General features: G+C 38.5%; 1 protein-coding gene across 2 annotated transcripts in view; it reads left to right on the top strand.

Annotated features, from left to right (window-relative positions):
- Window positions 1-15,631, top strand: part of ZNF827 (zinc finger protein 827) — a 581,455-nt gene that overhangs the window by 242,912 nt on the left and 322,912 nt on the right. For both annotated transcript variants that reach the window (XM_085641623.1, XM_085641624.1), the window contains exon 3: window positions 2,514-2,686. In XM_085641623.1, the coding sequence (XP_085497749.1) occupies window positions 2,514-2,686 (173 nt within the window). The remainder of the gene's footprint in view (window positions 1-2,513; window positions 2,687-15,631) is intronic.

The following is a 15,631-nucleotide window of genomic DNA, read 5'->3' as shown; positions in this document are numbered from 1 at the left end:
ACCCTGTCCGCTAGCTTAGATTGCTCCATCCTCAGCAAGCCCAGGCCCACCGCAACAGTGCTGATAGCTTGGTGTAGTGTTGCCTTGGTGTCGGCAATAGCTTCTAATATCGTCACCAACTGCTGATGGAGAGGTACTTCTTAGAGTTCACCTCCCGACTCCTTTTGCACCTGATCAGGTGCACTGTCGTCCTGCTCCGGGGGAGGCCCAATTGCTTCCCTCTAGGCTTTCCCATCACCAGGGGGGTGTGATCTCCAGCCGTGAATCTGGTATGCCCTTCTTGAGGCGGCCAGGGAGTGGTCGCAAGGGTCTCGAGCCCTCAACACTCCAGAAGTAGGCTGAAGCAACACACGTCGCGACTCAAGTGCCCCTCTAACCACCTTCTGCGAGACAGCGCCTCCCCGCAACAATTCAGGGAACAACCGGTCAGGCCAAATGTACAATGCCCGCAAAATCTTGCAGTTGTGCCCCTAGTTTCAGATTCCGTCGCCCATGCAATGGGTCTTCACATTAAGGCGTCTGGAAGAGGCCGTGCCACTCCACAGTGCGTCTTGGCTCTTCCGTGTCCAGATCGTGGTTTATAGTGCTGGCGAGCGGTCCTACACGGTCTCACGTTCACCTTTCCGGCCTATCTGGACCCCAGCCCAGTCTGTATCCACAGCCACCATTCAAGGCCCCCCGCTCCTGCTCCTCACCTCCTCTCAAGTCGGGCACCAACGTGCCCCATGGGACCACCGACTTCAACGTCCAGTGCGGGCGACCCAACATTTTGAAAATTCTAACTGACGTGCAGGAGACACAATAAAATGGATTTAAGGTGTTATCTTGTTGGGTGATACTGTCATCAGGACTGAAGATCTGCAGAGAGAAGTTTGGAACATGTTGCATTCCTCACAGGTAGTTATAGGGATGGTGTTTCTATGCAGGCTAGTAACACCGCTTCTTTTGCCCAAAGAGATTTTTTTATTACAGAATTCCTTAGACACTTCTGAATTCAAATGAGGCAAGTCACTACCGTGTTACAGAGATGAATATGTTGTGTTTTGCATTGTGCTTAACAGGCCATGAATATCTGTTACTAGTTTTACTGCAGATCTAGCATTGAATAGGGTACATTTCACTTAAATTATTCTGAGAGAAGTGAAGATGATATACGGACAACTTTTTATACATATGCCATGTAGGCGGTTGCCCATGGCACCTGTTGCTGAGGGCGACGAGGTACTCCCACCACAAGCAGTGACGCAAGTCAAGGGCACTGCACAGAATAAAAAGGTATCCAGGATGCACAAAAAATTGTCCTTGCCTAGAATGTCAGAATAACCTGAACCTACCCTGCATGTAGTTTATTCCATGGTCGATAATGTTTGTATATTAAACTGTGTTAGTTGCTGTTTAAGACTAACAGGACATCTCTGGACATCTGAAATCCAAAGTAGTCAGGGAAGAAGAATATTTATGGTATAGAAGAAAAGGCGAGCTTTGTTGTGGGAGGATAATTGCTTGTTGTGCTGTTTGCTAGCAGTACCACAGAAGAGATTGCTCCAACCAGGATATGGCCATAGAAGGGTGAGCAGTGTATGCCCAGTGCTGCCGGTGAACCTGTGAGGCTTCGGTGCTTGCTGGAGGTGTCAGAAGACATAGGCCTTCATTACAAACAACAGAATTTACCCCGAAGGAATCTCAACTTATGTTAAAAATCCACTCATTGCCATACCAAGCGTCTCCAGGTCCAGATTTATTCTGGGCCCGTAGACACCAGACCCCGTCAGAGATACGAATGGGGCAGGCAGGGGCAGTGGGCAGTAGTATGACAATCTGTCCCCCACCCGACTCCTGAAGCTGTACGGGTAGAGGAGACAATGATCCCAACCCCCATCCTTTGTCAAGCACAAGCCTCCCTTAACCCTCTCTCCCTCCGCCCCCCAATTCCCACTCAGAACCCTGAACCCCACTGGTCTTTTTCCTGACACTTTCCACCTGCACAGAGCACTGAATATAATATATTGATTTTTTTTGTTTTTTTTTGTTTTTCCTTACTCCGTAAACGGGATCTCTGTGTGTTTATTCTCCTTTCCAGGGAGAAAAGCTGAAGTCTGCAGATTTTAGTGTGGCAGTGCCAGCCAGAATCAGGATCTCTGGCCCTCTTTTATCACTGCTGAACTCCTAACAAGGGCAATAAAATACCAGGCAATGCTGTGTCAGTAGTATGTGGTCCTTCCACAGAGATTGAACACTAACACCACAGTTTGGGTGTGGCTAGGGCCAGATGTGAGAGCAGAAAATGGTAGCAATGTACAGGAGGAACAGTACAAAGATGTGGACTTACAGGATTAATCATTTCTTTTTTCATAATTTGATATTCTGAAATACTACCACATTAAATGCTTCCCCATTCTAAAAACCAGGCTGCAAATGCATACATAATATATACGTACATCACGGAAAATCCTGTATTATTGTCCTAAATATAACATTAATAAAAAGCTTTTTGTTTTTCTCTCTATTTAAAGGCTCAGAAGATGAAGGAGGAAAGCCTTTCCAGTGCCCCATATGTGGTTTAGTTATAAAAAGAAAAAGTTACTGGAAACGGCATATGGTGATCCATACTGGTTTAAAAAGTCACCAGTGTCCCCTCTGTCCTTTTCGTTGTGCCCGCAAAGACAATCTGAAATCACACATGAAGGTAAGGCCAATTTTTTCATGTCATGTGCTGTGCTAAACGAATTGCACCATAGCTATAAATGCCAAGGAGAGGAGGTGTATTCATGTAGGAAGGAGGACTGTATTATCTCAATAAATCAGCAGATTGGCAAATGTTGCAGTTTAGCCTGCAGAAAAGATTATGGCTAGTGAAACCTGTTTACTTCCCCCCTCATATTTCAGCTACTTATCTACATTTGACATTGTGAAGGGTTTTGAAAGATTTTCATTCCTGATCAACAAATCCTTCTTCATTTTACTTGGTTCGCCACATGGTCACAATTCAAGGTGACCAATGCCTTTCACTTATCCAATTTCTTCATACATAAAACCTAAATTATTTTAAAGGTACCCCTAAAATGGAGAGAAGGTATGTGCAAAGAACATGGATTCATATGTTTCTACCTATAGATTTCAGTTAACTAATACTTGAATTCCATTCTATAACACATACATTAGATCTCCTTTTTTCGTAATAGTTCTAATAGTGTGGTCCATCATTATAGTAACCTACCTTTGTTTGCTTGTTGTAAGTATTGCATCCAGAACTAGGCCTGGTGCTTGTGCCTCTATTTTCTTAGTTTCAGCCTTCGTTTAGGTGCTTGCGATCTATAAGATCGTGAATAGTAAGGTTTGTGGAACTGTAACAAAGTAACCAGGCTTTAGCGGTAGAAGCGCAGGCTTCCTTTTTATAGTGTTTGCGATTGGATAGTGATCTCAAATGTTGCATGTTAGCAGACATTGCTTGAAGCATCCAACCTCTTTTATGATCACTGCATTGTGTTGTTTTGTGTGTTTTTTGTTTTTAGAATTGCTCCCATTTATGCGATCAATTACTGATCAAGGTTGATATACAGCGTTTATGTACATAGGCCTGGTCTATCACTTTATTATAGATGCATTACCTCTATGTTGTGTATTTTGATTTAGTGCTTTTTTACAATTTGATGTAAATTCTTACTGTAGATATATTAAGATATTTGATATATTATTAAACTTTTGATTCTCTTATAAAACCCATAACCCTAGCTGGTGATGCCTGGTATGGCCACTGAGCAGATCGTTTTCTCCACCAAGGTGGGAGAGGATCAGCACTTGTGTTAGTGTTCTTAAATCATTTCCTGGGAGAAAGGGTTTCACTTTCGTATGTAGGAAGAGTTGGTGCAATGCTGTCTGAGTCAGCTCTCTGAATGTAGTATACTCTTTGATTGTAAGGTCTGTGTTTTCAGGAAAGTAACTCCAGAACTATTGTTCAAACACTGGTACTCTCACATCCGAAGAGGGGCAATGCCAAGGTCTGTGGCTTCCCAGATTCCTCTAGCCCTGCTTTAGGTTGGGGGGAGTCACTGCATGCCTAATCAAGGGCCTGAAGAAATGCAACCACATCACCCCCAACCTGATAGATCTTCGCTGTCTCCACTTGCTGGTTCACACCATCTTCAAAACCAGCTGCATCATCTACAACCCCTTTCTATTTGTCTCAGAAGTCATATAATCAAAGGAGGTCCGTGTCCCAAGAGAACATGTCCCATGCCCCAAGAGATCAGGGGATCAAATATATATAATGTTCTCAACTAGGGATCAATATTGTATCGAGGTATACAAGAGTGGCTCAAAGATACATTTACTTAATGTAGCATTAGTGAAATAATTCACACGGTTAAGAATAAAATAATAAAATGCATCTATATCTATCAGCATGACAGTCAGCAATGTTTAACTGCATGCTATTTGCTCTAAATAGGGGATATATTGAACTAATGACAAAAAAATAATCGTTTTTTTTTTTTTTCTCATTGCTCAATGTCAATCCTAATGTTTTTTTAGAAAATATCCATTTGCTCCCCTTACAAGGTTGATGAATTTAGACTCATTTTATTTAACAACTTCTTCAGGACCAATTGTATTACCTTTAATAGTAGTTAAAAACACTTTTCAACAATAAAAATCAGCTGCCTAATTTAAATTATTAGCCAAACTCCAACCCGTTAAACTCAGCATGCCTTATCATCTTGTGAATTATTGAACCTCATTCTGCCTGCATTGGTGAGCTAGTATTCAAATCAATTAATAGCTCAAATTTAATGGTAAATCCTCATTGAAGTATTTCAGGTTTAGGACATTCCTCAATTACGTGCAAGGTCACAGAAAATATATTCCTCAAGCAATTTCTCTGGAACGAGTATGTACTATGCCCTTAATTGCCATTGCTAAACTATTTTTGTAGGTTATTTAGCAACATACTGCATGAAAGTCTGGTTTGTACCCAATCCAGGACATAACGTCTCCTAATACTCTATGCAAATAATTGTTTACTGAGAGAATTTCTCTAAAACCTCTATTTAGATATGTTTAGATAGACCTGTCTTACTCTTGCAGATTTGATGTTGTCTCCTACTCGGATAATGTACAAAAAGTGGAAGATGTTATTGCCTAAACCTCATTTCATATGAACTTCCAGGGTAAAGATGTTTCCTAAAAGTGGTAAAAAATGCAGATTAATCTTCAAAAATGCTCCTGTCCTCCTAAAAATGCTAAGAAAGACTTTGAAGGAAATCTTCTTACCGACATTGCATTCATTACATCATTCCTTATACAGGATTCTGTTGCTCTTTTGTTTCACTTAAACCCAGAAGAACAACTACGGATAGCATATCAATATTTTTATTATGGACTAATTTGAGGAATCCACGAGTAGTCATTTATCTACAAGAAACTACAAGTTATTTAGATGTATGTATTGGTCATTATATCTCATCAATATTTCTAATTAGAAAGGACAGGCAATAGCTAAAAAGGAGTTGCCTATACCAGTATACAGCATACCTACCGCACAACTGACGAAAGGATGCAAGTGGCAAATCTCCCACATTTACATACTTGCAATTCAGTTTAAAAAGAAGATTCTGAGCAGTGGGCATGTGTTTGTAAGGAGATGGTAGCATAGGACAAGTTCTCAGGTGGGACTCATAGGTAGCATAGAGGAAAATAAATCCAGTGGAGGAATGGCTTGAGTTTTTATTTGTAAACTCAGTAGTAGACATATACGACTTCCAATAAGACTTTGTGGTATCAACATAGCACCATAGATATTCTTCCAAGGTCTTATTCAACCTCTCTGTCTGGCCTTTAGATTGACATAACACAGCACACAATTTAGAAATACATTACACTCCTCTCTCTGAGACTACATTCAGGGGTAGTACATGCAATCCAGATTTCAAATAGAAAAATTATTACCATTTGAAAAGCAGAAGTAATCTTCAAAAAGGTTTAAAATGTCCCATCTTAGAGAAGGAATCCACCACTACTTTGTAGTAGTACAGCCTTGATGCTTTGGCAGGTCCATAATAAAGTCCATGGAAAATAACTCTCAAGGGTGCCTAGGTATTTCCAATGACTCCAAAAATCTATAATCAGCCAAGGTACTCTCTTTAACCTGAGTGCTAGCCCTGCATGCCTGAACGTATTCACCAATATCTTTGCATACAGATGCAGGGTCCGATTTTATTGATCTTTTCAGTGAAGAAGTGTTGACGGTGTCCTAAAGTCCACCTCATGCAGGCCAGAACCTTTTAAACTCTCACAAAATTAATCACTAACTCTTGCTAGCTCTGTCTGAAACAATGGAGCCTGAATTAACAAACCATTTAGAAAGAGGAGAGTTCTGTAAATGGGCAACCACAGAAATAACTGATAAAAGCTACACTGCTCATCCAACAATCTTTTGCCAGGCATGGGTCATTGAGGGTCACCTTTCAAGGTGCACCAGTTATTTAGTGATTATTTTCTTCCAGAAGAGTGAGGTCCCAAGGTTGATTTGGTCACTAGGCTCAACTCACCCCTTATACAACTGTTTGCTCTTATGAGCTGGACTAATTTGCACTATGGTCCCACTTTCAAGACCCATTGGAGCACTTATTCATTTTTTCACTATTGTTTATATTCTTTCTACATATAATATTTTTGTTTTATTTTGGATGGCCCGGTAGCTTTAATTTGCTGTCACACAAATTACAATAAAACATGTTAAATATAGAACAATCATGCACATTTATGAAAACAATCTCAATTATTATATACAGTTAAAAATGTTAGATCAGCCTAATCACCTTTTTCCAGCATGCAATAAGCTAAGTCTAAAATGTTAATTAATTTGTCAATAAATATATGGGATTTTGTTGTAAGACAATAACTAAATTGCCTCCCTGATTGTTCTGATGCTCATTTCTTTAAAAAATGTCAGTAAATAAAGATTCCTTAATGTTTACAATTTTGGACAAATGCAAACTATATGAATAAGCATTTTTACTTTATAACCACACAAACAACAAGTGCTCTTGGTTTTGGATTCCATTTTCCGTCAGACTCAAATATTTGTATATAAAGTAGCCTAAATCTTAAGTATTTCTTTTTTATTGTGTCTTATAGATTTGTTTTAATGTATTCTTGATTTACTGAAAAACAAGATTCATTCACCAAATCAATGTGTCTGTACTTCATCAAAGATTTAAGGTCATTTTCTTTGCTGCTTTCAAGGAAGGTTTTTCTTAGTAGCTCTTTCCGCATAGCACAGCTCATTCTACCATGTATTACTGTTGACACTAGATTGAATTCTTTAATTACTTTATCTATGGATGTTAAATTTAATCACAGGTTTTTGTATGAATTAATTTTTAGTTCTGTGAAAAATAGATGTTACAAAGTTGACAATTTTGCTATGGTATAATCGGCTAAAGTGATTTACTGTTGCTGCAATGTGAGATATGTATAGATGTTTTAATTTACATTCCAATCTTAATGCGCAATACGGAGTAGATGTTTGAAGGTTTAAACATCACTTGATGTTTTGCATGTACTTTTTTTGCAATCCGACTATGTTATTCATATTGAATACACGGGAAACAAGAGTGGCAAAGGTGTAATTTTCATTCTTAATGCTTTAAATGATTAGCCACTTGTTCTACCTCTGTATAGTTTTGCAAACCTCATTACCAATTTTGTTGTGATAGCAGATTTTTCTGATAATGTAATTGGTCCAAGATAGTTTGTTGTCAGTTAGCATTTCCCATAGTCGTACTGATTGACAATTTCTATTGGTGCATTACCCAAGTTCCATGATGTTAGTTTGCTATTCCTCCCAAAGGTCATTATTTTGGTGTTTGAATAGTTGACAGAGAACCCATTATCTAAATTGAACTTGTTTAAATGAGTTAGTTAATATTGTAAGCCTTTTGAAGTTTGTGCAAGAATTACCAGATTGTAAACGTAAACCAGATGCTTAATCCCTTGTGTTTCCAGTTTAGGTGGCAGTCTTTTCACCACAGGATTTAGGCATTCAGGTAGGTCAGCAATGTACAGTGAAAATAAGAGTGGTACTAGAATACAACCCTGTTTCTGACCATTTTGGGTTGACATCTTGGGTGATATAACGTTCCTATTTGTTAGTCTTATTTTCAACCAAGATTTTGAATGTAACTCCATCACAAAGTGCAGGAGAGATTGGTCTATTTCCCATTTAAAGTTTATTCCATAAGCGCTGATGATTTATTTTGTCAAACTCTATAGGGTAGTCTTCAAACACTACATATAATGTGGTATTGTTTTTTGATTGCTTTTGTGAAAAGAGTCATAGAGGAAACATTAGCAATAGTTGAAAAGCGTGATCAGAAGCCAGTTTGAGTTAATGGTATCAAATTCTGTTAATTTGCCCCTATAGTAAGAATAGTTAGTAAATCTTTTGCAAAATGTTAGTCTTCAAAACCCAGAAGAGCAATTAACTAGTAATCTTTTGGATCTTGCTTAGAGACCATCTTGGTTCCGTTTTCAATCAAGATCTAAAATGCTTTATAATTGTTTATTTTATTAGCCTCCATTAGTTGCACCCAAGCATTTTCTTGAATATTCCTTTTATGTCGAGTATTTTATACCTCAACTGGTTTTTTAGGTATTTATTTTGTATATTCCATTTGCATGAACAGGGTTTCTTGACGCTGGATAAGAGATTTTTATGGTAGATACTTTTTTTTATTTATTTTTTTATAAATTTGTTTATTGGTTTTTCATCAAAGCCATACATGCATGATTGGAAAACAACTCTAATATGTTCGACAGATCAAAGGACAGCTGTTAGTACTTGATGTGGACTATAACCTCTCCTCCCGGCCCATTCATGTGTTCATTCCCATTTCAACAGTAGGTGACACACAGAGATTCCCTCGATACACATTCCACTGCGACCACTTTTTATCCCATTTCTTGGGGCAGCCCCTAGCCCCAAAGACTGTGGTCTCTGCCAGCATACATCTATCCATCTCATTCGCCCACACGGCGACACGCGGTGGGTGCACTCCCCCATGGTAGATACTTTTTGCGTTTCTTATTAATTTATCCCAGATGCGTAACATATCATCAGTAATTGGCCAATTTTCCAGAGGGGATTCACCAGATAGAAAGTTTAGAATTGGTTTAATAAACTTTTGCCAATTTAGGAGTCAATTTCCATGAGTTACTCCATCTGCTGTATCAATTGTTAAGCCTAATGGCAATAAATTCTAATTTTGAACCTTTAACCTTGAGTTCTCCATTCCATCTAATGCTTTTAAATCTCATTACAGTCGTGATCATTATTTAAGGTTTTGATAGTGTTGAACTGATCATAGTTGAGGTAAAACAATTTCTTTTGTGTATCATGGTCACTCTCCTTCTTGTTAATGATTTCACAACCTTTACATTTATGGACATTTGTGTAATGTATATAGGAATAATCAGTCGTGGCTAGCGAGAGTGGATCCTTAAATGTGGCTTTTCCTGTTCGATCGTTTGCTAGCCTGCCACTGAATGACCATAAACCGGAGTAGAACAAAAGATTGTAGGTTTATTTGCCAGTGTTCATAAACAGTTTATTTTTACCCTGAAGCATTAAATATGATGGTGGAATGCTGTAAAATGTATCGGTAGAGTCATTTGCATTTACATGCTTAGTTGTTGGAGGGAAACGATTCTGGTTAAAATCACTGGTTATATTGAGCAATAACACTGTATTTTTTTAAGATCGTGTCTAATTCTGCTAAAATGTAGTAATATTTATGTTTGTCCTTTAGTAGGTACAGCTAAAATAGATATTTTTTAAGCAAGTATTTGATTTTATTGCATTGACCTATTAACATGTAATTTGATTTAGACTTGATGATAACACTCTTAGAGGCCGATTGCGATGCTTGTTGGAAAGCAATCCGACCGAATCGGTCTCAAAATGGTTTTCTACCGAATAGTTCCATGATTATAGGATACAAATTACTTGATATTCCTTGAAAAAAACTGAATAAATTAGTTTCACTGAGCTTTATCTGTCTGTCGATACCTGCAATGTTACAGGAGGAGAAGAGGAAATCACAGCTGTGGTTGCCAATATTTTAAAACCTACTAGTAATAGCATATAATATTCAGCTTTATTAAGGTGTCTATTTCAGGGCTCGACAAATCCACTCGACCGCTCGCATTTGCGAGGTAAATTTTATGAGGTCGAGCTATTTTTAGGTCCTACTCGTCCTTTCTGGCGAGTAGGAAAACATACTATCTTTTGTCCTCCGTCTTTGAAAACGGAGCAAATGTGACCAGATAACAAGATTTAAAGGCCTTTTTATTGCTCACAAAGCAAATGAGCAATAAAGATGCCTTTAAATCTTGTTATCTTGTCACTTTTGCTCTGCTTTCAGAGACGGAGGTCAAGTAGGTTACTGTTAGGTCGAGGAGATTTTTCAAGGTACTAGACCTGCAGGACTAGTACCATTTTCCAGATTTTTCGAGCCCTGTATTTGTTCAGTTTCCACTGGCATGGTTACAGATTGATCCACTGACAAGAATTTGTTAGTGATAATTCTTAAGTCCATATGTTCGGTATGTGTTACGGGATCTTTATAGTTGGCGTTTGTCCTTGATATTACATTTGAGTTGTCCTAAAATATGTTATTTTGTTGCCTGTGTGTTTTGGTTTTTCAACTTGAATTATGATAATCCCTTATTCCACCAGGTTCTTTCTGTGTGCCCATATGTTTTGCGCTATAGATTGTGTTAACCAAGTTGTTCTCATATTTCTCTACTAGAGTTGTTATTTTGGAGGAAACATGCATTTAGTAGATTTGAGGAATTAATTTCACTTAGTTCTTTGAAAGAACTTAAAACTATATAAATCTTTTGACAATTTAATATATCAAATTCTCCTTCTGATTTATACATTGGTAAAAAACAAATGCGTCTAATATATTATTCTGCATATCGTTCTCGTCATTTGATCTATCTACTGTTGGTTCCTTTCATTTTACATGTAGAGATTGTGCAGATCCTGTTACCTTCTGGATTTGAGTTGAAAATAGCAAATTGCTGTTTTGAAATTTCTGGTCCGGCATCACAGGTTATCCGTCACTCTTGTTTGAATCCGTGAAAATGGAAAGTGTTTAAGCTAACATTGCAAAGCTGTCTATGTTCTTTAAGACATCTGTATTGGATGTTGCTTGACTTGATGGAGAGTCAATTATTTTGACTTTAGTAGCAAGAGACAAATCATTTTTCACTATCTCACTCTAGGGTGGTTGATGATTAGTTATAAGTGTAGAATTGACTGATGGAGAATTGGTATTGTCTGCATCAATCTTGTTGAGGATGAATGAATGTATGAATTAACTTGGCATTTGTAAAGTGCAACAATCACCTCAAGAGACATCTAAGCGCTAACAACACTAAAAACAAATAAAGAAACCTGTTCCTCTAGAAAATAAGTACTTAAGTTTGAGAAAACAGTCCTGTTTTCAGAAGCTTTCTGAAAGTAGCAAGCCTGACAGCTTGCTTTAGAGTGAGCAGAAGATTCTTTCTTGCCTTTTCCCAGAGAACAGATATAGATCTGCACCCCTAGTTGGTAACCTAAACTTCAGGATAGCTAGAGATTATTATAGGCAGATTTCAACATTTTTGGTAGCCTTTAGTGAACACAACAGTCAGGGAGGAATTTGGGACCAGTTTGATAATGGACCCTGTACACAATAGGTAAAACTTTAAAAATAATTTGTTTACCAACTGGTAACCAATGGAGCTCCCGCAAACCAACTGTAATGGAGCTTTGACAAGGGAGTTGAAGTACTAGTATTTTAGCTAGCAGCATTTTATTCCACTTGTAGCTCCTGGATCAGATAATCGGGCAGTCCCAAGAGGAGACTATTGCACTAGTCAAACCTTGAGGTGATCACGACGTAAACAGCCAACTTCCTTGCTGAAAAGGTAGAAAGTCAACTAACTTTTTTAGAGACTTAATCACATACTTCTGACATAGTATATACATAGGGCTAAAAAGACAAATCATTGTCGAACTTGACTCCCGAATTCTTCACCACCTTAGTAGGCAGGGGGCACCTATCATAATTGTCTGGCCACCAATCTGAGATAGAGAAGTGGTTGTTCTTCCCAAAAGGTAAAATTTCAATTTTATCCGCATTGCACTTCAGGAAAATTTCATTCGTCCTCGTAATAGCTTCCGAAAGGCAGTTTTTAATATTTAGTTCTGAGTTTGTGGAAGTCTTGTCAAGGATAAGAATCAGTTGCTAAACATCCGTGTAAGACAAGGTGGGTATAGAACATGATTTCATAAGAGTAATAAGGGGGACATGTACACATTGAATAAAGTTGGGCTAGGCAACGAGCCCTGGGGAACACCCTATTTAAGCAGTTTCTACTTTGATTTAAAAGGCCCCTTTCGGTTGTCTAAAAAAGAATGAAATCATGACCACAAATCCCTATCTCTGCCAGGTGTTGAAGGAGAATATCATCATGAATCGTGTCACAGGCTGCCAACATATCTAAAAGAATCAGCACAGCATTATTTCCACCTTCTAACATCAGCTGAAGGGATTTGGTTGCTTTGAGGAGTGCAGACTCAGAGGAGTGTCTAGGTCTGAAACCAGCCTGAAAACATTGATGAAGGTTATGTGATGATAAGAAATTGACCAGTTGGGCATTTATCAGTTTTTCTAAGATTTTGATTGACGCAGGAACCAAAGAAATGGTTGGGTTGTTAGACAGGAACTTTGGGTATGCATTGTGTTTCTTAAGCAAAGGCTTAACCGAAGCTAAATTTCAATTATTTGGCAAAAGAGCCGAGAGGACTGATTGATTAAGTAAGGAATTCAGAATTGGATTGATAATTTCAATACCCCTTTTTAACACCTGGGGGGTATGGGTCTAAAGGTGATCCAGATTTACATTGCATAATTGCCTGATTAAATTGCTTCAAGGTGATGGTATGAAACTTACGTTCCACCGATATGAGCAGGATAAGGAGGGGGGGCAATTTTTAGTTACCAGACTGCACAGTGATTCACCCGACTGGAAGCCACTCATGGCAATGTGAAATGAGGTACATTTTATTGCAAGAAACATCCTGGGTTCCGCAGTACTAATAATTTCAGATATTGCTGTAGCACTGTCTTGCATCAATCAGTAGTTTGGTACCGGGTCTCCATCACTCACCCATTTGGTTCAGACAATTCTGGTATGGGGAAAAATCTAACATCTCTGAGGACAGTCCACATTCAGGAAACTCACAAAGTTGTGGCAGAATCTTTCCATCCTCAGATATCTGAGACTGTTACCACAGGTGCTTCAGGATGCATGCAGGAAGTTTGGTCATTCAAAGGTGGATCTCTTTACAGATAGTTAAATACCCTTCTTCCCCAAATTTCTGTGGTTCCAGGATCCTTTATCAATGGGCATAGATGCACTGACAAGGTAATGGCCTAAATCTCTGGTGTATGCTTATCCCCTTTTGCTTTATTACCTCGATTGACTTCCAGTATGCAGAGGGAAGAGGTGATTCTGTTTCTGATAGCGATGTTAATAGGAAAAGTTTCGTTTTTACCTCTGGATTCTTTCCCTGTGATTCTCCAGACCATTCCTCAGATGTTGCTACGACATCTCATGGTGGCGTTTTGGACATTGAGGGGGAGGAGTTTAGAAAACTAGGTCTATCTCTTTTAATATCTTCTGCAGTTCAGGGTTCAAGGAGGGAGTCCAAGTGAAAAGTGTACAATCATCACTAGGCTTACTTTGATTGGGATTCCTTTTAATGATTGGTGCCAAAGAAATCAGTGTTCATTGTGTATCAGAAAACATTCTGCAGTTTCTTCAGACCAGTTTTGACAAAGGTTGGTCATTAGCAACCTTGAAATTGTAATTGAAGGCTTTTATGTCCCTTTGGAATTCTCTCTCCATTATTGAAAGATGGGTATCTAGGTTATCCAAGTGGTTTGATGTTTTGAAGCCAAAAGTGAAGAAGCTATTACCAGCATTGAATTTACAAGTGGCACCGTCACCATTATAAGAACCTCTTTGTGAGCGTTTGCAAGAGTTCGTTTAAAAAGTCACTGAAATGTGTTTTTCTGGTTGCTTCAACTACTGTGAGATAGTTAAGGGGGCTAAGTGAATTAGTATGTAATATTCCCTATTTTAGAAACCAAATTTAGACAGAGTGAGTATCTTTGAGGTTCACTTCAGGTTTTATTCTAAAGATGCACCCATACTTTCATGAGGAGTAAAACTTTGTTGTACCTGTGTTGTGTTCAGATCCAGTTTCAGAGGAATATTCCCTATTTTAGAAACCAAATTTAGACAGGGTGAGTATCTTTGAGGTTCACTTCAGGTTTTATTCTAAAGATGCACTCATACTTTCGTGGGGAGCAAAACATTGTTGTACCTGTGTTGTGTTCAGATCCAGTTTCAGAGGAACATCTGAGTTTAAGTAAATTAGATATGGTCAGGGCAGTGAAAATCTGTTTGCACAGGTCATCAGATTTCAAGAAACTGCGAATCCTTATTTTTAAATTTGGGTCCAGCAAAAAGAGGATACAAGTTATCTTTATCTACTTTAACTAGGTGAATAAGAAAGGTACTTGTGTTACCTTATCATAAAGCATGTCACCCTCTTCTAGGTCCTCTACAACCCAGATCTACAAGAGGAATGGCTGCAAAATAGGGGGAGTAGGCACATACACATTTTACAGATATTTGTGCTGCAGCAACATGTGTAAATTCTTTGATTTTTGTTAATTACTACAGGTTGGATTTGGGCCATTAAGCTCAACTGGATCATAGTACAAAGAGTTTGAAATCTGGCACTATACCTGGAGATATATTATTTTCAGGAGCATGCTATAGATACATTTATTGTTTATTTTCCGGCATGACTCCTAACTGTTTCTGTTTTGTGGTAGCAAAGAAGACCCCTTACGCTTTGGTGTACCTGCACTTAGTACTTCATTACTCTGAATGTGCATTCCTTCTTCTATTACTGATGCTTCCACCCTCCCATCCAAAGTCTTTTTCGTAGGATTGCGAGATTAAGAAAAAGGAAATAAGGACTTGTCTCCTTTACATACAAATTTGGTGGGCCCCAGGACATAAAAGAAAGAGAGGAAAAATGTGTTTCGAGGGGTGATAGAGGTGCACACTGCTTTTACTAAGTAATAGGTTGAGAAATGTGGAGTCAGAGTAATGTATAATGTTATTTATATATTGCTCAAATCCCCCCTTCCTCACTGCATTACATGCTCAAAGTGGAAGACACTCCACCTTCCAAAATAGATGTTTTGCCCAACTTCATCCACAGGCCATACCTCCATACACACACCCATTAAGGGAGGGTTCATCTACGCAACCTCCTGTACATATAAAGCAATATAAAGCATATGTCTCAAGGCCACAGATGAAACACTTCCACCCAAAAGGGTTGGAATGTAAGTACTGAGACAAGGATGGAACAGTCAGAATAATGAAGAGTACCAGTAAGTAATCCAGTAATTTCCTATACCTCCACTTTCTCCTATTCCTTACTCAACGAGGATATTCAACAGCGACATGCCTTTCACATTCAATGACACAAGAA

The sequence above is a fragment of the Triturus cristatus genome, chromosome 2_2, assembly GCF_964204655.1.
Source record: "Triturus cristatus chromosome 2_2, aTriCri1.1, whole genome shotgun sequence".
In the NCBI taxonomy this organism is placed as follows: Eukaryota; Metazoa; Chordata; class Amphibia; order Caudata; family Salamandridae; genus Triturus; species Triturus cristatus.
Note: the sequence above shows the minus strand (reverse complement) of the source record. Positions and strands in the feature narration are given on the sequence as shown.